The sequence below is a fragment of the Moschus berezovskii genome, chromosome 11, assembly GCF_049115385.1.
Source record: "Moschus berezovskii isolate FMDL1 chromosome 11, NW_MosBer_1.0, whole genome shotgun sequence".
NCBI classification, from domain to species: Eukaryota; Metazoa; Chordata; class Mammalia; order Artiodactyla; family Moschidae; genus Moschus; species Moschus berezovskii.
Genome location: NC_142470.1, coordinates 5,035,941 through 5,058,077, shown reverse-complemented (window position 1 = coordinate 5,058,077; position 22,137 = coordinate 5,035,941). Strand labels below are relative to the sequence as shown.

Genomic DNA, 22,137 nt, shown 5'->3' with positions numbered 1-22,137 from the left:
TTCAGGGAGGGCACTGCCACCCGCCACCCTCACACTGCGCATGGAGCGCTCCTTCCAGTCAAACCACAACCACGAACCGGGAAAGAGCGCAGACTCAAGCCCCAGATGCCCAGAGGGGCCGCCAACCCAGCCGCGGCTCAAACACCCACAGCACACCCAGTGCCCCATCCCCGTCGCCATCAGTGACCACCCCACCCTTCTGACACATTCTGAAGGGCCCTCAGTTTCCTTCCCCAAACCTAATAATTTTCCCTAGGCAAGTGTTCAGTGCCAGATATGTCTAACCTCATTTCTTCCACAAGACATTTAGTTCAATTTATCTATAGAAGCACATTATATCAAAGAAGTTCTACTTTTGAACCTGCATCCTAATGTCTCTTTCCACCTAAAGAAAGTTTTAACGTATCAAATGCTCTGCACACAATGCTGCCCAGCACCAGCAGAGTACTCGAACACGCAGATGCCTAATGACCAATGAACAGACGGGCAGACAGGAGGACTAAACAAATGAAGACTTCTCCACCTGCCCCAACAAATACATCCTACAGTGGGTTAACTAGAGCTTCTAGTCCACAAACAAACTCTCCTTCCGGCAAGAGTCAGGGCACGGGTCCACCAGAGCACTGTTCCGTCCACCTTCGCCACTCCTCAGCTCAGGCCAAGTCCTCGATGGGGAGCGTCACTCGCATCTTTTTCATCCCCGTTAGTCTGCAGAGACCCTGCCGTCAGGAACTGACCGGGTCTGGGCCAGCTCTCCACGTACCGGTGCGCACACAGCACAGCAGGTCACCGCTGGAAGCTGGGCTTGAGGCCGACTCCGCCACTGCTGATCTAGGGGCTGCCACGTTCGAACCGTTAGGAAAAGATCCCCAGCACCAGACAGCTTGGTTACTGCCAAACCTTCCAAACCACCTGCAGATGTCCTTGAGAGCAGCTCTGAAGGGAGGACCCTGTGGGTCAGCTGTCTCTCAGGACCGCAGCCTCCCAAAAGGATTCCCTGCAAACTGTGAGGGGGCTGGGGGACAGGCAAAGATGAATCTGATGGCCTTTTCTTAGAAAGCGTCTCCGGGACTTGTCCCCGGAAGGGCAAGTGACTATCTAACCCACACCTCAGGGGGACACGGGGCTCTCAGGTGACAGCGGTCAGAAGGGAAGCGCCACCCGAATGGTGAGCGCACGGCCAGCGTCCCAGCCTCCGTGTCCTGCGCAACTGTCCCGAGGACACCGCAGAGGTAAGGCTGCTGTCAGTCAGAGCCCCCAGGGAGCGCTCAGTGACTCCTTGAAGCAGGACTACCACAAGCCCCCAGCTGCCGATCAGAACGGCAGGCCTAAAGAACACAGACTGACGAAACTGTCTCTTCCCAAGAGCTTGGGGTGCGGGTGGGGCAGAGCCGGGGTCAAGGCGCCACCCTCAGTGACACAGCCAGATCCAGACCCCAGAATCTTAACTCTTGGCTGGGCAACCTGCCACCTCTCCCTCCTGACCAGAGCGGGGAAGGACAGGAAACACTGGCTTTGGAGGAGAGCTGGCCCAATCTGGACCTCTAGCTGGGCACCTTCAAGCTGGGTGACTTTGAGAAAGGAACTTGACCTCCCTGGACCTGATTTTTTCCATATGGAAAATATGTACTAGCAGGTTGCCTACTTCATAGGGCAGTCTAAAGCTTCAACATGATGTTTTAAAGGTGCCTGGCACACTTAAATAGTTACTGGGTTTCTTTAATATTCTTTCATCATCTATGAATATCCAACTTTAGAGACAATACATTAAAGACAAATTATTTGCCATCATGAGGGATATTTTCCTTCTGTATCAGTATGATTCACTGCAACATTCTGGTAAACAACCTACTCCCTTAGCGTAAATAAAGTTTCACTTACAAACATTTGTATCATCAGAGTAATGCAAGCAACATAAGCTGGCGAGGTAAGGTTGCATCTACTGACATCTGAAGTGTTTTACAGAGTCCTATCCTCAATGCAGGGATTCCCCTGACTTAGTGGTAAAGAACCTGTCTGCCAAGCAGGAGGCATGGCTTCGATCCCTGGCTTTATAAGATCCCCTGGAGAAGGGAATGGCAACCAGCTCCAGTATTCTTGTCTGGGAAATCGCATGGACAGAGAAGCCTGCCTACAGCCCATGGGGTGGCAAAAAGAGTTGGACATGACTTAGGGACTAAATAACAGCAATAACAACATCCTCAATGCAAGACACAACTGGATTCAGAAGAAACCTGCATCAGGCAGTCCTGCAAGGCACTGCCCACTGCTCAAAAGAGAAAGGTCTGTGATGGCTGTCATGCACAACTTCAACTCCCACCCCACGGGCAGGAGACGGAAGCCAGGCTCTCCAGCAGGCGCCCAGAAGCTGACGTGTAGCTTTGTGCATGGAATTTGTCTGCTGGGAGGAAAGGCTGATGTTGGTCACTTCCCCTCCAGAGGAAAATACAACAATACAAGGAAGCACCAAGCACTGTGGGAATGTTCCAAAGTGGGAGCTGCAGCTCCGTCCAGAGCGCAAACAAAGGGGAGGGCCAGCCTGGAGGTCAGACCGGCAGAGCACCGAGGCAGAAAGTCTGGGAGCCAGTCTTCTGGGTGCCCTCGTCCCTGCTTTGAAGTGATGTTTCTGCCCAGCGCCACGGAAATCGCTGATGGCGAAGGCGCGTCTCGAGCAGTGCGTCACAGGAAACGCAGACCGGGGCTCTCTTACGACACACGCATGCACACTCACAGGTCAGTCTCAGACTGAGATGGCCTGAGTGACCTGAGACTCACCCCACAAATGGGGAGACTCGACAAGACAAGCAAAGAATCACTTAATTACCACTGTAATCAGCGCTGAGAAGCTCAGGGCAGGGGAAGCAAGTCTAGCAGGGTCACCTAATCTAATCTGGGCGGTCAGGGAAGGGTGAGACTTGGAGGAGGAGCTGCCCAAACACACGGGGAAGCACGTCCCGGGCCAGAACAGCATGTGCAAAGGCCCTGTGCAGCTGGAGGTATGAGAATGGAGGAGGCAGATGGGGGTCAGGGGGGGCAGAGCCTTCGAGGTCCAGGGTTTCACCTCATGGGCTTCAGGGGGTGTGCAAAGGGTTGAGCAATGCACGTGCACTCATTTTCCTGGGAAGAGAAGTCCCTGGCATTCATTAAAGTCTCAAAGACTTCCAGAAGGTTGACATCCACAGAGCTAGTCCAATCCTCTCATTCCAAAACAAGAAAACTCAGGTCCTCATTTTGAAGGAAAGACATCTTCCCAAGGGTTCACAGACAACCGGACAACCCTCATCACTGGATCTCAGGCTGTGTTTTTCCACAGCTAGCCAGCTGCCTTACTCCGGCAGGGGAAGGCCAACAACAGCAAAGTGCTAATCCTCGCTGAACACGGATACTGCACCCCACACAAGACGGCTCTGTTTCTGTCCAGGCAGGCCCCGAAGTGACACTCGAGAGAGTGAACCGTCAAGTCCTCCAGTGCATCTTTCTTGGCGTCTGACCTAACTTGCAAAATACCAAGGGCAGAACCTCCAATTCCAAGCCACCCCCACAATAAAGCTCCTGGGTTTTTGAAGACCCTGGCAGACGGTGCTGGCTCATGAAGGAAGGGCAATAAGGGCAGAGTCTCACTGCTCAGTCAGCATCTAGCCCTTTAAAGAAGCAGCTGCTTGTTCGCTATTCTTTCTGAACTCACGACGGGCCAGGAACAGAACTGCAGGACACGGAAGGGAGGAAGCCCACAACCTCAACTTTATCAAATCCACCTGAGAGAAATGAACTATTTTTTTAAGTGAAAACAGTAACTTTCTCCTTGCAACTTATTTCACAATTACATGGACTTCTCAAGGGAAAGTCTAAGTATGTGTGGAGAACACCTCCTGAGCTTTGATGCTTCCTGGAAGACCCAAAAGAGGAAGTCACCTCCCAAGTGACAGGCATCTGAGGCCTTTGGGAGGCCAGTCCCCCAGCTTTCTCTCTCAGCTTCTCCTCCCACATCCCCTCTCAGGAGCCTTTTCTTTAGCCACAGCCACAGCACCTGGTGAGACCCTGCTCCCGTGAGCCTGCCTGTGCTGAGTCCCACCTCCTTCCTCTCCAGTAAAGCAGATGAGACCCAATGGTCAACATGCGGCAGACTGTCAATGGGTATCCATCAAGGGGACCCACAATCTCTGCTTCAGTTGGAATGTGACAGGGTCAGAAGAGGCAACACCCTCACTGGGGAAAGGCTCCCATCACCTTCCTCCCACCCTCAAAGCCCTCAGGATCTGTGGCTCCTGCCCTTTACAGTGGAGAAGGCAATGGCACCCCACTCCAGTACTCTTGCCTGGAAAATCCCATGGACAGAGGAGCCTGGTGGGCTATAGTCCATGGGGTTGCTAAGAGTCGGACATGACTGAGCGACTTCACTTTCACTTTTCCCTTTCATGCATTGGAGAAGGAAATGGCAACCCACTCCAGCGTTCTTGCCTGGAGAATCCCAGGGATGGTGGAGCCTGGTGGGCTGCCGTCTATGGGATCGCACAGAGTCGGACACGACTGAAGCGACTTAGCAGCAGCAGCAGTATTTAGATGGCATTTAAAAACACGGGATTAGCACAGACATACAGAGCAAACTTATGGTTACCAAGAAGGGGAGAGGAGATAGGATGAATTGGGATATAAGGACCGACATATACACAATACTATGTGTGAATAGGTGACTAATGAGAAACTGCTGTATATATAGCTCAGGGAACTCTACTCCACGATCTGTGGTGACCTCAAAGAGAATGAAATCTAAACAAAGAAGTGGGTATATGTATACACATGACTGATTTGGGCTTCCCTTGGGGCTCAGCTGGTAAAGAATCTGCCTGCAATGTAGGGAGACTTGGATTCGATCCCTGGGTTGGGAAGATCCCCTGGAGAAGGGAAAGGCTACCCACTCCAGTACTCTGGCCTGGAGAACTCCATGACTATATATTGCATGGGGTCAAAAAGAGTCAGACATGACTGAGCGACTTTCACTTTCATGACTGATTCATTCTGCAGTCAGCAATAAACTAACAACATTATAGATTATATACCAATAAAAATTTAAAAAAGAAAAACAAAAGACATGGGACTAGATTGCTGAGGAAGAGACTGGAGGATTCAGCCCTAGGATACTCCAAAACTGAGAGTCTGGAAGAGCAGAGAATCCAGAAAAGGAGGGCTGAGATGGACGTATCTATGTGTAACCACAACACTTACACATTAAGACAAGTCAGAAGCTTGTTCTAAAAAAAAAAAAAAAATTACCATGATGTTTCTAAAGTACTATAGTTGACTACTGTGTGCCTTTAAACAAAATTTCAGTTTGAGAGTCTGGTTCTCAAGTCCTAGATGCTTAGTTTTAAACTGTCTTGCTAATCATGGTGACAAATAAATCAAACTAATCAATTAGCTAATATCCCAGGGCACAATATACGCTGAGTGTGAGATTCATCAGAGTTTTCCTCACAGCTGCCAACCTTCTGGGCATCTTCTTGTCAGAGCTAATTAGAGCACTGCTTTTCACCTCACGAGCTGCTGACAAAAACACAGGCTGGAAGAGGAAGAACTGTGAACATCGTCCTTCTCCTGCTGTTCTCCTGTGCTAATCTTCACTCTGAGGTGTCTTGTGCTGCTCACCCATTTAAAAAGGATTCGTTTCAGCACTGGGCAATGGTTTACCCTAGTTCCTCCACATGCCAACTGGGTAAGTCATGTAAACCTCAGTTTTCTCATCTGTAAAATGAATTCACTCTCAGCTCCCCGCAGGGCTGCTAATGGGATTAAATACACAGTACAGCTTATAAACTGTTTTCTACATCCCTCCTCACCCTCCAGGAGCCACTGTTCAGGTCAGATCCCAAGGAGCCTTTTCTTTCCTCTCCGTACTTTAAGCAGTGATTCTCAAGTGCCCCCATCCCAACACCTACCCCACCAGCAGCACCTGGGTTGTTGTTCTATCGCTCAGTCATGTCTCTTTGCAACCCATGGACTGGAGCATGCCAGGCTTCCCTGTCCTTCACCATCTCCTGGAGTTAGAGCAAACTCAGGTCCATTGAATCGGTGATGCCATCCAACCATCTTGTCCTCTGTCACCCCCTTCTCCTCCTGCCTTCAATCCTGCCCAACATCAGGGTCTTTTCCAATGAGTCAGCTCTTTGCATGAGGTGGCCGAAGGAATGGAGTTTCAGCGTCAGCCCTTCCAATGAATATTCAGGGTTGATTTCCTTCAGGATTCACTAGTTTGATCTCCTTGCTGTCCAAGAGACTTTCAAGAGTTTTCTCCAAAATCACAGTTCTAAAGCATCAATTCTTCAGTGCTCAGCCTTCTTTATGGTCCAACTCTCACATCCGTACATGACTACCGGAAAAACCATAGCTTTGATTATATTGACCTTTGTCGGCAAAGTAATGTCTCTGCTTTGTAATACACTTGTCTAGGATCACCTGGGTACCTGTTAGAAATGCCAACTCTCTGCTCAACTCCAGAACTGCTGAAGCAGAAACCGGGGGCTGGAGCGAGTACAGCAACCTCCAGGTGCTAAAATCTGAGACGTACCAGAGAAGGTGGGTCGCATTCTGGGGCACCCAGCCGGTCCTCAGAACAGGGACCCCAGACCTGTCCTGTCATCAACACCTGCTAACATAACAGGCTGTAAACTGCCCATCTGTCATAAACATAAACTTCCTATCTTTCTGGTTGTTTTCTCTAAACATCAACTATAGCACCTGAATAAAAATTCTTACAAAAATTCAACCTCCATCCTCCTTTCTACAGCAACAGGGAAAAGAAAATCTCTAACTTAACCTGAGATTACTGTCCCCATATAATTATTTTTCCAATTCTCTCTGTAAGACTTGACACAAACACTAAGATCCTTCCCATCCATTCCAAAGAATATGAATTTAAGATCTGGTTCATCTAACTTTTCTCACAAGGAAAATACATTCTGGTTGTTGTATGTACATGTTTATTGTTGCCGTTGTTTAAAAACCAAATTGTCCCAGGTTTTGATGCTTTCATGAGTTGAGCGACCAGAGCGTAAGAACTGGCAGATGCCCACAGGGAGAACAGGACCAGAACCGAACTCAGCTGACGCTCTAGGGACTCTACAGCCCTGATCCTGCCCTGGAACAGGCTGTATTTCTGAAATAGCTGTCTCACTGCAAAAACAAGACCTTCTCCAGCACAAACGTGTGGCACTCAAGAGCTGTAAATGATTCCTCCCCCAGTGTCTTCCAGATCAGGACACTTCTGAGAGTGACAGGGAGGGTGCTATTAATAATCCTGCCAGGACAGCAGGTGGAGCCAGGATGTGAGATTGTCACCCCATCTGCTGCGTCTGCCTGAGCCCAGTGATCTTCAGGCTCCTTTTCCTGAGGTGTCCAGACGTCTAACTGCGAGGCGAGGCAAGAGTGATGTTTATAAGCAGAACTCTAGAGTCTGATTCTTCAATCAAAGGCTAGACCTCGCATGGAGGGGAGCCCTGGACAGGCTCAGTGTGGACCGGGAGAGCAGGTGCCTGGCTCAATTATCACTGTGCCCCAGCATCTCTCGTCAGGAACTAAAGACAGTAGGTGCTCAAGAAAGCAGCCCAGAGACTGAATCAAGGCTTCCTACTGTATTTCCCTGACTCTAAAAGGTAAACTTCTTCATAGTTCCACATTTGAAATCAGAGTGTGTTGTTTTATAATCAACCCTGCTAATGTAATTTTATTTCCTGAGAAGTGTTACTGTATCACTAGTATGTCTTACATGTGTTGAAAGACACAGTGACTGTCATCACCCCAGATTCATAGACGTGTTCACAATACTCGTGGGACAGAGACTTTCCGTGACAATCTCGAGGCGACAACTCCCAAAGGGAGGCATTGTTTCATCTAACACTACCAGCGCTTCCCTGGCCTTAAAACTCTTAAGAGAAAGCCTGGACCTTGCTTCCGTAAGCCATCCTCTCTCGGTCCCTCCCCCAAGTCAATGATACCTTCTTATGAGTGCGGCCAAGAGCCTGGAATCCGATCGAGCAGAGCTGGTGCAATCCCATCTGTGCCATCAGCTCAGTGGGTGCCGACAAGGACGGTCTCCAGGCAGAAGCTTGGACCGAAGTCCCCAACGGGCCTGTGAGGACCTTACTAGAGCCCTCAGCGTGTGCCAGACTACTGCACCCACTGAGCTCTGGGCTCTCCTCGACCTCTACACCTCCAGGACTTCTCTCCCACTCACAGCACTTCCCTCCTCAGACCAATGAAGGACGAAGGACGGGAACCAAAGGCTGCCACAGGGCGGCCCTTAAGGAGCCCAGCGCAGCTGAGGAGTGTCGTGTAAGTGGGGTAGGGGTGGGGGGTCCACCCTGGCTGAGAAGCTTCCGGCTCCACAGAAGCCCACGTCTCCTGTCCCAGGCTTGAGCAGATACAGAAGTGGCTGCTCTCAGGGAAGCCAGAGTATCACGTCCCATGGGTGCCTGTAGTTCACCCAGAGGTCCTCCCAGCCCGGATGTAACTCATTAAACCAGAGGTCATCTTCAACATGAGCACTGCTCCCTAGTAATATATCTGGCATAGTCCACCATTTTAAAATGTTTTACTATAACTTACTAGAGTTAAGATCGAATAATTAAAATACTAATAAATATCAAACAGTAATTGGTGTCCACAGAGCTTTTTAGACGTATTGTCATAAACCTTGCTGCCTTCGCTGTCTTTGAGGGCACAGGTCAGCGGTCAGTACACTCACAGTGTGGGCTACTCACTACCACCCACTCACAGGGCTCTCTCTGTCCTGAAAACTGGACTTAAACACTAATTAAATGTTAAACAGTAATTCCCCACTCCCCCTTCTCCTAGTCCCTGGCGACCGCTATTCCACTCATGATCTGATCACTCTAGGTACATCACACAAGTGGGGCTGTACCATAGTTGTCCTGTGTCTAACATTTCACTGAGCACAATGTCCTCAAGGTTCGCCCATGCTGACAGGATGTCACCACGATGTCCTTCCTTTTTAAGGCTGGGTAATGTCTGTGCACACGTATAACACTTTGCTTGTCCATCATCTGATAACAGGCAACTTTTGGCTAGCTTGTGAATAATGATGCTATGAAACTGGGTATACAAATACCTTTTTGAGTCCCTTCCTTCATTTCTTTTGGGTATATTACTCAGAAGCAGAATTCTTGAATCATACTGTTATTCTATTTTTAATTTTTTGAGAAACTGCCACTGTTTTCCATAATGGGTGGACCATTTTACGTTCTCACCAAGAGTGCATAAGGGTTCCGATTTCTACATATCCTGGCCAATGCTTGTTATTTTCTCATGTTTTAAAGCAGATATCCTGATGGGCGTGAGGTGGTCTCACTGTGGTTGTGGTATACACGTCACTAATGGTTAGCGATGCTGAGTATTTTTTCATGTGTTTATTGGCCATCTGCATATCTTCTTTGGAGATGTCTACTCAAGTTTTTTAATTAGGTTATTTGATATTTTCTGTTTGTCAAATGCCAGGAAACAGAGCTAGTTAACCAAAGTAAAATTCTATGTAGATAAACAATGATGGTGTCCATACAGTGGAATACTACTCAGCTAGAAAAAGGAATAAACTAAATAAAAGCAGTAACTTCATGTACCTCAAAGGCAGTATGCTAAGTAAAAGCTGCCAATTTCCAAATTACATGCTGATGACATTCCGGAAAAGACAAAACTATAAGGATAGAAAACAGACCAATGGCTACCAGCAGCCAGAAGTGGAGAAAGGGTCTGGCGACAAACGGACAGCAGAAAGTCTTTGTTTTTTCCCTCCTGGGGCGATGAACTGTTCTCAGTGTTGATTGCGGTATGTGTCTGTATTCAGTCACTCAGTTGTGTCCTTTTCTTTACAACCCTACGGACTGTAGCCCAACAGGCTCCTCTGTCCATGGGATTTCCCAGGTAAGAATACTGGAGTGGGTTGCCATTTCCTCCCCTAGGGGATCTTCCAGACCCAGGGATCCGACCTGCGTTTCCTATGTCTCCTGCACTTCAGGTGGATTCTTTACCACTGACTCACCGAGGTTACACAAATTTACAGATGAGTTAAAACCCAAAGACTCACAAACTCAAAAAAGGGTCAGTTTCACTATAGGTAAAATTTTAAGAAATTCGCATGCAGAAGGGGAAAGGGGTCTCCTTTCATCCACAGAGGCACTGTGCTAACCAGCTGACAAGCATCATCTCATGGAATCCGTACAAAACTTCAGTAATGTATAAATGCTGTCACTCGAGCCCAGGTCTGACTAAACCAGGAGAAACTAAGTCCTGATTATTCAGATACCCAAGATTTCACTTTATCTTTCCAATATCCGGGGTGTTTACAAATTATTATTTATCATTTAGTAGCAGGAATTCAGGGTTGGCAGGACCACGTCCACATGTCATCTTTCTCTCCGGGGACTGGGTCCACAGGGTGCCTATCAGATCCTTAGTGGCACTTAAGGATCTTAAAAAGCTCAAGAACCACTGCTCCCTGTAGAGGTCCAGGGAGGGTCTGAGGCCTGTCCCAGAGGACATGGCAGATGTGTGACGGCGTCAGGCTGGGAGGGAAGGCTCCTGACACTCAGGCTGGCTCTGTCTCTGTGGTCCCCAAATGCCACAGCTCCAAGCAGTGCTGGTGACAGTGACATGTTCCCATGATGATCTGAGTCTACAGGACTCTTCTGGCAGGAGGTGCACTGCACGACCAGACTGGCCTGAAATGGAGCAGCCCAGGTTCCCAGTCCAAGTCCCAGCTTGGTCAAACATAAAAACTGCATTCTGCAAGTCTGCACATTTAGGGTAATTAACAGACAGCTCCCCTGAAACAGACAAGAAAAAAAAAAAAAAAAGGCAAGGATAGCTCACAGAGGAAAGCATGCTTCTGATCTGCACCTTTGGGTTTCTGATGAGCTCAGAGAGTTAGTATTTGTAAGGGACCCTCTGACAAGCTGAGGCAGAAGCACAAATTAGTGTGGTGATGGTAATAAATGAGAGGTAATCTTTAGCTCCTGGACCGAACGGTTGGAGAAAGTGAGACGGGTTGACTGGGCTTTGATCTCTCTGCAAACAGCCCTGCACCCTGCGTGGCTGGACTGACACACATTCACCCTCACTTATCAGAAAGGACCGGGAGAGCACGGTTAAGGAGCAAGCCTCAGAACAATACATGCGAATTTCTAAATCTATTTTAAACTGTGAAAATCAATCAAGGAGGAGAAATAACGGGCATGAAACCAACCCACTTGCCGATTCAAAGCAACTTGTAAGTTACCTACACACAAGGCCCTTGAAGGGCTTGTGGGGTTCTGGCTATCACAAAACAAAGGCAACACTTGTGATCATCTCACATTCAGTGTTGAACAAAGACGGCCGAGTTAACCCCGAGAGTCTCCCCGACAAGGAGAACTGAGGTGGTGTCTCTGGAATGGAGCAAAAATATACCTGCAGGTGGACCAGCCCTGCTCCAGCTCTGAGATGAACTGCTGCCCACAAGCACAGGCCCATCCCTTTTAGACAGACTTGCAGACAGAAGCAAGACTTCCCTCCCCCCGCTGCGCGTGACAGGGCACTTGTGCAGCTGAAATGAAACGCCTCTTCCCATACATTATCTCTCTGGAGGTCTATTACTTAGTTGTAAAAACCTATTTCCTGGAATTCAACTTTGACAGACAGACAGACACAGCCTGCAAGGAAATACCTGAAGAGCCAGAGACCTTCCCTCCTCCTACGAGTGCTGAGGTCTGAACTTCACTTACCGCATGACCACACTAAAGGAAATGGTCGTTTCAGAGCAGAAGGGGACATGCGGTAGGGACAAAAGCTAATGTTCATTGTGTCAAGACTCTGCCACATGCTTCATGGGCATCATCTCATTTAATCCTCTAACACCATAAGGTAGGCCCTCTTAGAACTTTCTTTCCCTTTCACAGATAAGGCACTGAGGCTTAGACAGGCAAAGTCACCTGCCCACAATCCCACTGTTCATGGAGAGCTGGGATGCGGAACTGCAGCGGGAGGACTCAGCCAACGGCCGCGCCCTGCCCTGCTCCGGGAGTCTGTCCTCTCATCTCCCGGGGCGGGATGGGGGAAGACCAAGGGCTCAGAGGGCACTGGTCCAGGCCACGGTGCAGACCCAGGGGCCATGACGCAGGTCTCCTGAGAGCTAGCACCAGGCTCATGCTGCCTCTAACATGCACGAGTGTTAAGAGAGGTATGAAAGATTAGATAAAAAGTCTCCTGCACAGAGCGCAGCGGGACCACCAGCTTCCTGAGGGCGCAGATGCTCCCAAACTTCTCAGCACCTCCAGTGCCATGCAGGCAGCTGGATGCTGGGCGAACAATCGGCCGGTGCTGTATGGATGGAGACGTGCTGAATGGATGGAGGGTGGGTGAGTGAGTGGGTGAGTGAGCGGGGTGGCTGAGCCTGTAGGTGGGTGGACAGAGCTATGCTGACCAAGGCCCACTTCCCACTGTTTACATCCAAAGTAGAATTCCCTGCAGTATTTTCAGCAAACCAAGCCGCCTCTGTACCCCAGAGACCAGCAGCTGCCTCATAAATCTGTAGGCAGATGTGACGCCACCTTGACAGTCCTGCAGAGGAGCTGGAAAGCCCCAGGGGGAATCCCAGAGCAGGTTCCAACCAAAGACAATGACAGTGCCCTCGAGCCAGCCGCCCTGCGGAGGAGGAGCAAAGAGCACAGCTCCAGGCTCTCTGCCCCGCAGCGATGGGAAGGATGACAAACCCAAGTTCCCTAGCGAGCCCCACCTCTCCCTCAGCTCATGACCCGCCTCCCTCTCCTCAACTGTCACATGGCACAATACTCACCACTTCTCTCTCTATAACAGACCCAATTAAATCATACAAGGATCAGAAGGTAAAACTCCAAAACACACAGGAAGTACTCAACAACTGTGAGCCGTCACCCTTCTCACCTGGGAGAAAGGCTGTGTTACTCTGACACCATTTAATAAAAAAACAGACAAAACCAAAACAGCAGCCAAAAAACCCACTAATGCCTAGCAAAGGGTTCTGAAAGCTATAAAGGAGTATGTTTCATCATGATGATGAATGGTTACAGTGCCCTGCAACACCAGTGTCATTAAAAACCAACAACCCTAATTCACACCCCCTTTGATACTGCAGACTAGACTCACAAAGGATCAGCATAAGAAAGGGTGTGGAGATGGGTCTGTCCTCCCCATCAGGGGACAACAGAGGCACAAGAGGCTCAGAAAGATTAAGCCATCTGCCCAAGGTCGCTCAGCAAGAAGGAGGGATTCCTGCCCACCCCCCACCCCGACCCCTGCCCAGAGCTAGAGCAGGAGAGCCAGGGGAGCAGTGCCATCTCAAGCACCCCAAAGCTGTCAGGTGGCCCTTTAAGTGTAGCAGCCTCCTCACTGGGGGAAAAGTCCCTGGAAATGTGGACATTCATTTTGACCCAAGTCACAATAGCCAAGAGAACAATGCCATCACAGCCAATGGAAATATGGGGAAAATATAAGATGTAGTCAACTGAACTTTAGTCTGATCTTGGCCCCAACGCAGTTATGACCACAGGCAAATCTGAGCTACTCTGGGACCTCAGGATCCCACGCACAAAGAGAAGCTCCGTGTGGAGTTTTGTCCTCAACAGTGCCTGGCTCCTGCTGTGAAGACTAGCGGAGACCACGTGTGTACAGTACACAGAACGGAGCCTGGTCTCAGCACGTGGGAAGAGCTCAAACGCCAGCTACTGCCACTACTTGTATTTATCACTGAAAGGAGGGGCTGAGAGCAGCCAATTCCAGGACCACGCACAATCACTCATCTATTTACTCACATTCACTCAGAGAGAGGGCACACGTGATCATCCACACCCAGAAAATAAATGCAACCTCTGTCTCCAAGCCAGAGGTTTTGTTTTTTGTTTGTTTTTCTGTTCGCTTGTTTGGGGCCAATTAAGTGGCTACTCGGCGCCATCTCATCCCTCGTCCTCTCATTCTGCATCCACACTTTCCTTCTCTCAAAGGCTGCGAGCAGTGCACTTCTGCTCGGGGGACCAGGCGCCGGCTCCTAGCGGTAACAGTAACTGCGTCGATGGGAGCACCCCTGAAGCGTCCACACCAACGCCTGCACCCTGCCCGCTGTCCCCAGCCCAAGAAGCACCACATACCATCCTGGGCCTCACAGCTCCATTTCTTCTACGCTTGAAAAGGAGGGCAGAGGGTCCTGATCACGAAAGTTAACCTGCAGTAAAATGACCGTCTGAAGCCAGCCAGCCAATGAAAAGCAAGCAAGGAGAAAGGGCCTCTTTAAGGGACCAACGGGAACCAGGGATCTGAGCTGCCATGGCACAGGAACTGTGTTTCAGGAAGACGGGGTCCAGACTGTAGCACAGGACAGAGAGAACCATCGTCCGTCTTCCAAACCACAGCCCGGAAGAAGCAAGTGGGGAGGAAGAGGAACTGAGACCATCTGAGGCCACTGCACCTTCGCTCACAAAAGAAGGAGTGGCAGGAGAGACTCTGCTTAAACCCTGCCCCAGAAGAAAGAGGAGCCGGCAGAAGACCAGCAGCCCAGCTCTCCAGCCCCTCAAAGACGGCATGGACTGTACAACCACTCCATACAGAGTCAGCAGAGCACGCAGCGAGTCCGAAATCCTGCTCAGAGGCCAAAGGAAAGAAATGACAAGTGCAGACAGGGCCTCCCATCACGGCGCTCATGATGGAGGCGGGCTGGGCAGAGCAGGCATGTGCTGGCTGCGGGTTGCAAATGAAAGGCAAAACCCTAACTGCCCGACATGAAGGAGCACGGCCTGAGAGCACCTGGTGCTGCCGCCCCAGAACCACGCACGGCCACAGTCGCCGGTGGCCCCGCAGTCTCAGGCTGCACAAGCCTCAGCCTCCACCGTGCCCTCGTGCTCTCCCAACAGGGCCTTCCGGGAACCCTAGCTCAGTCTCCTCATCCATTTCTGGAAGGATACACTGAAACACTGACCCATGCATTTGGTTAACCCAGAACCTCAACTAACTGCACACCCTTATCAGAGTACTGGTCCAACTAATACACCAAGGAACATCCTAGCTGGCAATTCAAAGCCCAGAAAGAGCTCATTTAAAGAGGATTTTGAGACTTGGAATCAGAAACCTGAGTTCATCCTTTGACAACATCTAACGAGATTCACAGTGAAGAGTCTTTGAGCACCTACTGTGTTCTAGACACAGTGAGGCCAACACCATGGTGGACCTGGCAGACACTCTGCCTCAAGAGGCTAACAGTCTACTTAGGGCTCTATCTGCTGATTTTTAACTTGAGGAAAGGAAACTGGGGCTTTGGTTTCTGAATGAGCTAAACAGTATCCTTCTATCCAGAAGGTTCCTCGGGGGCCCTCCCAGGGAATGCACTGTCTCTGCTAGAGGAAGAGGAGGCATGAAGAACCTAAAGGCAGTCGGCTCGGGCAGAGGCGGCTGAGTGCGTCCAGGAAGCGGGTTTCCACACCGAGCTGGCGGAGGACCCACGGGAGGGCCTCACGGTGCCCGACAGTCAGCGAGCAGCCTTCCTAGGAAATGAAGAGGGCCTGCTACTCGGACAACCCTGCTCAACGTTACGTGGCAGCCTGGGCGGGAGGGGAGTGGGGGGCAGAAAGGACACACGTATGGAGTATGTACGGCTGAGTCCCTGTGCTGTCCACCTGAAGCCATCACAACACTGTCAATCAACCGGACTCCAATATCAAATAAAAAGTAAAAAAAAAAAAAAACTCACAAATAAACTTAAAAAAAAAATACAGGCCTTCTGCTTTAAAACAAAACAAGGACACACTAATTTTAGATTCCCCCTTCATGGCACAGATAGAGAAAACAAGCCCCAAAAAGAGAGACTCTCCCAAGGTCACAACGGTCCAAACGGTCAAATGGCCTAAGACAGAGGACCACAGACTTAGATGACAGATCTCTCGGTAATTCACAAACTGTTTTTTTGTTTGTTTGGTTTTAAATCCTAATGCAGCCTCCGGGCAAGGTGGGAGCCAAGTTAGAGGAGCACCTGTCAGGCAGCAGGGCACGGGGCGGGGGCATGAGGGTGCGGAGCAGAGGCCCTGCCAGGCTGCTCTTCTGTCCAGTGCGCCACCTTGTTATGGCAAGGGAACGTGGTCAGCTGGCCAGAGGCAGGACCAGCCCTGTGCTCAAGGCATGCTCCAATCCCGGCCGGCCTGGGACATGGTTTTCCTGCAAGCTCATACATGACTCATCTTTACAGGCCTCCTATCAGGTCTGCTGGCTGCAAGGAATCCCATTCAAACCACCTCTACCAACAGCTGCTCAGGAGACCAGGCAACAGGGGGTTGCTGCAGTTGATTTTGTAAAACATGGTTAGCCTGCGTCTGTGCTATTTCTTACCTCCTTATGATACAGCTGATGATATCAATGTTATTAGTATCCAGGCAGTCTAAAGACTGCATTGTGTGCTCAGTCCTGCCCGACTCCTTGCTTCCCCATGGACTGCAGCCCGCCAGGCTCCTCTGTCCATGGGGATTCTCCAGGGAAGAATACTGGAGTGGGTTGCCATACCCTCCTCCAGGGGATCTTCCCAACCCAGGAATCTAACCTAGGTCTCCCGCACTGCAGGTGAATTCTTTACTGACTCAGCCACCAGGGAAGCCCAAAGATGCATTCAGTTCAGTTCAGTCGCTCAGTCGTGTCCGACTCTCCGCGACCCCATGAATCACAGCACACCAGGCCTCCCTGTCCATCACCAACTCCCGGAGTTCACTCAAACCCATGTCCATCGAGTCGGTGATGCCATCCAGCCATCTCATTCTCTGTCGTCCCCTTCTCCTTCTGCCCCCAATCCTTCCCAACATCAGAGTCTTTTCCAGTGAGTCAACTCGTCGCATGAGGTGGCCAAAGTATTGGAGTTTCAGCTTTAGCATCAGTCCTTCCAATGAACACCCAGGCACTGGGCCTACCCTAATGTAACAGGATTAAAAAAAAATAAAAACAGACAAGAAACTCAGAAACATGAACAATCAGATTAAGCTACTGTGTCTCCAGCAAGTTAGGAAGACCTAAGCAATGCTCCCTAAAGGAGCCGATGCTGGCGCACTGCAACCCTGGGCAAATCACCAGCCTTCCCCAGGTCTCAGCCGCCCACAGGGGAAAGGCGGGGCTCACTGGCCCTGCTCTGGCCCCCAGGACTCATGGGGATCGCTGAAATGAGGTCGTCAGTCGATGCACTCTGGACAGAGACTACAGAAACTGTACATCCGTTCAAGACCGTTTTGATGTTAGCCCTGGCCCGGGAACTGGGAAGGCCAGGCCCAGCTGGGTACGGGTGGCTGCAAGGAGCACAGGCGACTCCCATCAGGAGGGCCGCGGGGGAGGGAGTCAATGACCAAACGAGCCGAGCCCTGAAAGTGTTGCTATTTATCAACTGGATACATTTTGAGTACAAGAATCTATATTTGTGGGGGTAAAGGAAGTATTAAGATTTCAGAGGGGTTTTAAAGTTGATCTAGGAGGATTCTCTCTTGGCCAAAAGTGTGCAGCCTCCTGTGAGAGCCTGGGCTTGTACTTTTCATCCGTTCTGAGAAAATACAGTGACAAAAAGTTACTGTGACTGCAAACAAGGTAAGTTTCTCTTTTTTAAGGAAAGTACCTTCACATATCTGAAAAACACAGCACCTGAGTCTGAGACACTGTATTTATTCTGCCCTGAGGCAGGGTGCTGGCCAAGTCCATCGCGGCTTCAGTCAGGGCCCCACGGAGCAGCCTGAGACCACAGGAGCCAAGAGAGTGGCCTGAGGGCTTGGTGATGGATGAAGGTCCCGGACAGACCCCGTGGTCTGCTAGGAGTACACGGCAGGGAAAGAGCCACTCCTCTCAAAAAACAAAAAAAAACCGAGAAACCCCTGCATAATTTACATCTACTCCAGACGGATCGTGTGGCCCTGAAGACAGGAATCCTTCTTGCATCCCAAACACCAGAACAACGCCAGGCCCCTAGGAGGTTCTGGATCAACTACCCGACCTGGAACTGAGGAGCGAGCCCAGAGATGTTGGGGAGTACCGTTGGTGAAACTGAAGCCCCCTTCTTCCCAACTCCTCCACTGGGCCCACTGAACTGCCCACCCCTCACAGTTTCACCAAGCATCTGATGCCATCCCTGGGAACCCCCCAGCACCCCCGACCCTGCCAGAGCTAAGGCCTGTGCGACTGCAACGTGCCCCCTGAGATCACCCCCATTCCCCAGAGCCCAGCACAGCGCCGGACCCCAGGCGCCGACCCCTCGATCAGTGCCGAGCAAAGGGATGAAGGAATGGATCCGTGAAGGAATGGAGCAAAGATTTCAAAGTCCAGATAAAAAGCAACAAACACAAGTGGTTATTTCTGCAAGGAAAGGGATGCACACTGGAATGCTGCCAGTCTGAGTGGGAAGCGGGTGTGGGTGCTGGGGTGGCAGCGAGGGTGGGTGGCCCTGCCAGAGTGGCTCGCAATAGCAGGACTCAGGGTCACCAGGGCTGCTCGCTTTTCAAAAGAACCAGAAACCCGAGATTGGTGAATGATCTCCTGATTTTTAAACACGGACCATCAAGAACACAGGTGGCTCACACACATCTATGGCCTGCATCCAGCCTACGGCCACCAGTCTGTCACCTCCGCTCGTCAGGCAAGAGGGGTGTCTGGCCCTCAGGAAGGTTAAGGCTTCAGTTCCCTCCACGCAGTGTGTCTGCTGGGAGGAAGCACGAGCACACTGGCCCCAGAGCTGCGGACACGCCAGAATCAGGCTCACGGGCCCCCAGGCGGCCCAAGCGCTGCACACACCCCCATGGTGCGAGTCCTCAGAACAGGCCCCTCTCAGTTCCCCTGGAAGAGCCTCTTCTCTGAGCCTGCCCTGCCCACAATCTCACCCCGGAGCTCCGTAAGTCGTCTGGCTCCACTTGCTCCCTGCCTTCCCATTACATCTGGGAGACACCAAGGAGCCTCCCCCTTCCCACTCCAGCAGCCTTCCTGGCCTTCCAGGTTCAACCCTTCTCCACTGAGCCTAAGTGGACAGGCCCCAACCAGCCAGCAAGCTGACCCTGCGTCCCTCTCTGGAACCCAGACGGTGCTGACCCCCACACTGGGCCCGGAGCAGATGACTGCAGACAGCCTGATCTGGTCCCTACGGAAGGGTCTACCCTCAGAGGAGGGGGGTGCCTATGACCCCGACACCAGGCAGGCACTGCTGAGGAAGTCGACAGGTGAAAGGCAGCACGACAGACTCAGAAAGATCTCCCTGGCGGCTGAAGGGGCTGCGGCTCCCAAGAGGGAGTGGGTGGGAAGGGCGGCAGGGGTCCGGCGCTGCATCAAGCTTCTCTCACACTCAGAAAACCCTGGCCGCCTTAAGTCCCAAGAAGTCAGAGCACTGGTCCTATTTTCTGAGTGGAGGTTACGAACACGTGGAAGCAACTTTCCTGCTCAAGTCAACAGAAAATAGCAAAACCTGACAACAATGATCGCTGGCTGGGTGTCAGGCTCTATAATTTACCAGAGCCTGTTCACCTGCTGAGAGGAGGCGCCACTTCACCTGAGGACCTTTCCTTTAAACGAAACACCCTGCTGGTGACCTCACGGTAGGTCCATTTAGGAAAAAAACGCCAACAGAAACCCGAATGGAAATCTCGTTGAAATGCAAAGTAGACAACCTATGACGACCAGCAGAAATCATCCAGAAGGCGCACCCTTCATTCCGGAGTGTCGCAGTCTGCCTTGACAGCTGTGTGTGAATCACAGCAAAGGACCTGAGGTTAGAAGGACCGACCTCCCACCAGCTCCACGTGAGGGGCCAACCTCAGCATTTCCTGCTCAGCCACCTCCCACTACAGGCACCTTCCTCTGGAGCTTTCCACACCCCCGGTCAGCCTCGCCCCCCCATCTCCACAGGGGGCACCCTCACCCTCTTTTCAGAGCCTTCCCCTCACCTGTGCCCACAGGCCCGCCACCTGGTAGCCTGGGGTAATGTTGGGGCCGGCTCGCCCACCCTCAGATGAGCTTCTCTGAAGGCAGGCACCGCTTGCTTCTGCATCTACTACAGCTCCTGGCAGAGGAGAAGGCCCAGGGGTAATCTGTGCGGAGAAGACCTGACCTCGGGCCTCCTTTCTCCCAGGAGCAGTGCGATGTGACAGGGCTGAGCCTGGAAAGCAGCCTGTGGGGCTGGGTGGCGGGGGAGGGGTGGGGAGGTGTTTTCATTGTGTTCTTTTGACTTTTCCATGACTTTCAAATTTTTCAATTATCCTTATAATGAGAGAAAACCCTGTTGATGCTGTTTTTTGAAATAAAGCAGCCAAGTTTTCCCCAACACTGTCCAAGAGACGTGGCGCATCCTGAGAAACGCTGCACAGATTAATCGCAGGTGCCTCTGAAACAGCATGAGTGCTGGCAGGGAACTCATGGTCAGTGGACTCAGCCCTGGAGGTGGAGAACAATGAGAAGGACACCCAGGAAACAGCACCTGAGGCCAAGGGTGCTGCCCCCGTAGGAAAGCACTGGGGCCTTGGCTCCCAGAGCAGGGCATGGGGGCAGGGAGCAGCGGTGGCCTGCAAGAAATCACTGAGCCTGTCACACCGGGACCACATTTGCACTTACAGACAATCGGTAAGGATTTAATAAGCCTGATGTTTAAGGTACTCGGCACATTGCCGGATACATAGAAAACCCTCAAGAAAGGCGGTGAAAATGTCCTTCCTGTACTCAAGCCACAGCCTGCAAGTTACACGGCCTTCTGGGTCCACTTCCGAGGCGCTTCTCAGAAAAGTGTCCTGGTTCAACCTGGGAAACCAGCAACGTCCAAAATCAGTGTAACCTGCCCTATTTCCAGTCCCCGAAGAGCCCACCTTCCAGAGCTCAGCTGCCAAGGGGATGTCAGGGTATCCGGTTATGACAACCAGTGGTGTCCCCACTCCGGGAGCCCTGGACCCAGGGATGTGTCCTGCAAGGTGTCCCCGGCTTAATTAAGCCCTGCGCCCCAGGTGCACCGCCCCCGAGTTGCGTCTTTGGAGACTACTATTTCCCAGCCCGGGGAAAACCCAGGTAACCGGAAGGCGAGGCTCTGAGATCTCTAGGAAGACACAAAGAGACGGGCTGGCAACGAGATTTCTAACCGAACCCCAGACCCAACCGGCTCCCCGTACGCCCCCGCTTCCAAGGGCTCAGCCTGAAACCGGAGGAAAGCTCGCCAGAGCCCTGAAAACGCCCAGAGACACATCCTGCCCCGCTGCCTTTGAAGCCTCCGAAGTGGAGACGTCTGGTTCCATTTAAGCTCGAGGCTCCTCAGAAATGACACATACATTGTGGCTCGGCTCCGTTCACCGCCCGAAGGACGACCGCCCGCCGCCCGGCCCCTGGGACACGCGGTCCCCGCCCGGGTCCCCGGCCCCTTGTCTCAAACTTCACGCCGCGGGCCGAGCGGCGCGCACCGGCCCGGCCCGGCCTCCGGGCCCCCGCCCCGGCCCCGCCGGCCTGTGGCCCCGGGAGCGCCGCGCGGCCCGGCCCCGCCGCCCGAGACGCGCCCCGCAGGCCCGGCGGCGCTTTCGGCCCCGGAGCCCGGCCGCCCGCCCCGCACGGGCCGGCCGCGCGCCTCACCTGCTTTCTCGATCTTGCCGGACATTTCCGGGCTGCGCCGGAGGCCGAGGCCGCCGCTCATCGGGCCCGGGCCGGGCCGCTGCGGGCGCCACAGGCCGGCGCGGCCGCCGCTCGCCTCGGCCCTGGCTCGCCGCGCCTCAGGCCCGCGCCGGCATGGCGGGCTCCGCGGGCCGCGGCCTGTGCGCTCGGCCAGCGGCGCCCCAGTCCGCCCGGGGGTGCCCGCCGCCGCTCCGCCTGCTCCGCTCCCGCCGCTTCCCCCGGCCCGCGAGCCGGCCGCAGCGCCGCGCCGCCGCCCGCCCGCCGGCCTCGGCCGCGGCCAGAGCGCCACCTGCCGGGCGCGGCCTCCGCGCCGCCGAGGACGCAGCGCCCCCTGCCGACCCGGAGCCGGCCGGAACTTCCCGCCCGGGACGCAGCGCCTCCTGCCGACCCGGAGTCTCCACGCCAGGGCGAGGGACCGCCCCCTGGCCACCAGCCCACACCTGTGCCTCGGCGCTCGCTGCCCGCACGCACGGACCCTCGACGCCA

At 52.4% G+C, this 22,137-nt stretch overlaps 1 protein-coding gene across 7 annotated transcripts in view; it reads right to left on the bottom strand.

Annotated features, from left to right (window-relative positions):
* Window positions 1-21,884, bottom strand: part of RAPGEF1 (Rap guanine nucleotide exchange factor 1) — a 132,796-nt gene extending 110,912 nt beyond the window's left edge. For 3 of the 7 annotated variants that reach the window (XM_055400484.2, XM_055400485.2, XM_055400492.2), the window contains exon 1: window positions 21,613-21,882. In XM_055400484.2, the coding sequence (XP_055256459.2) occupies window positions 21,613-21,673 (61 nt within the window). In that variant the 5' untranslated portion in view covers window positions 21,674-21,882. Of the gene's footprint in view, window positions 1-21,612 lie in introns of all 7 variants that reach the window. The other 4 variants (XM_088841063.1, XM_088841072.1, XM_055400498.2 and 1 more) reach the window with 4 other exon arrangements.
* Between the last annotated feature and the right edge of the window lie 253 nt (window positions 21,885-22,137).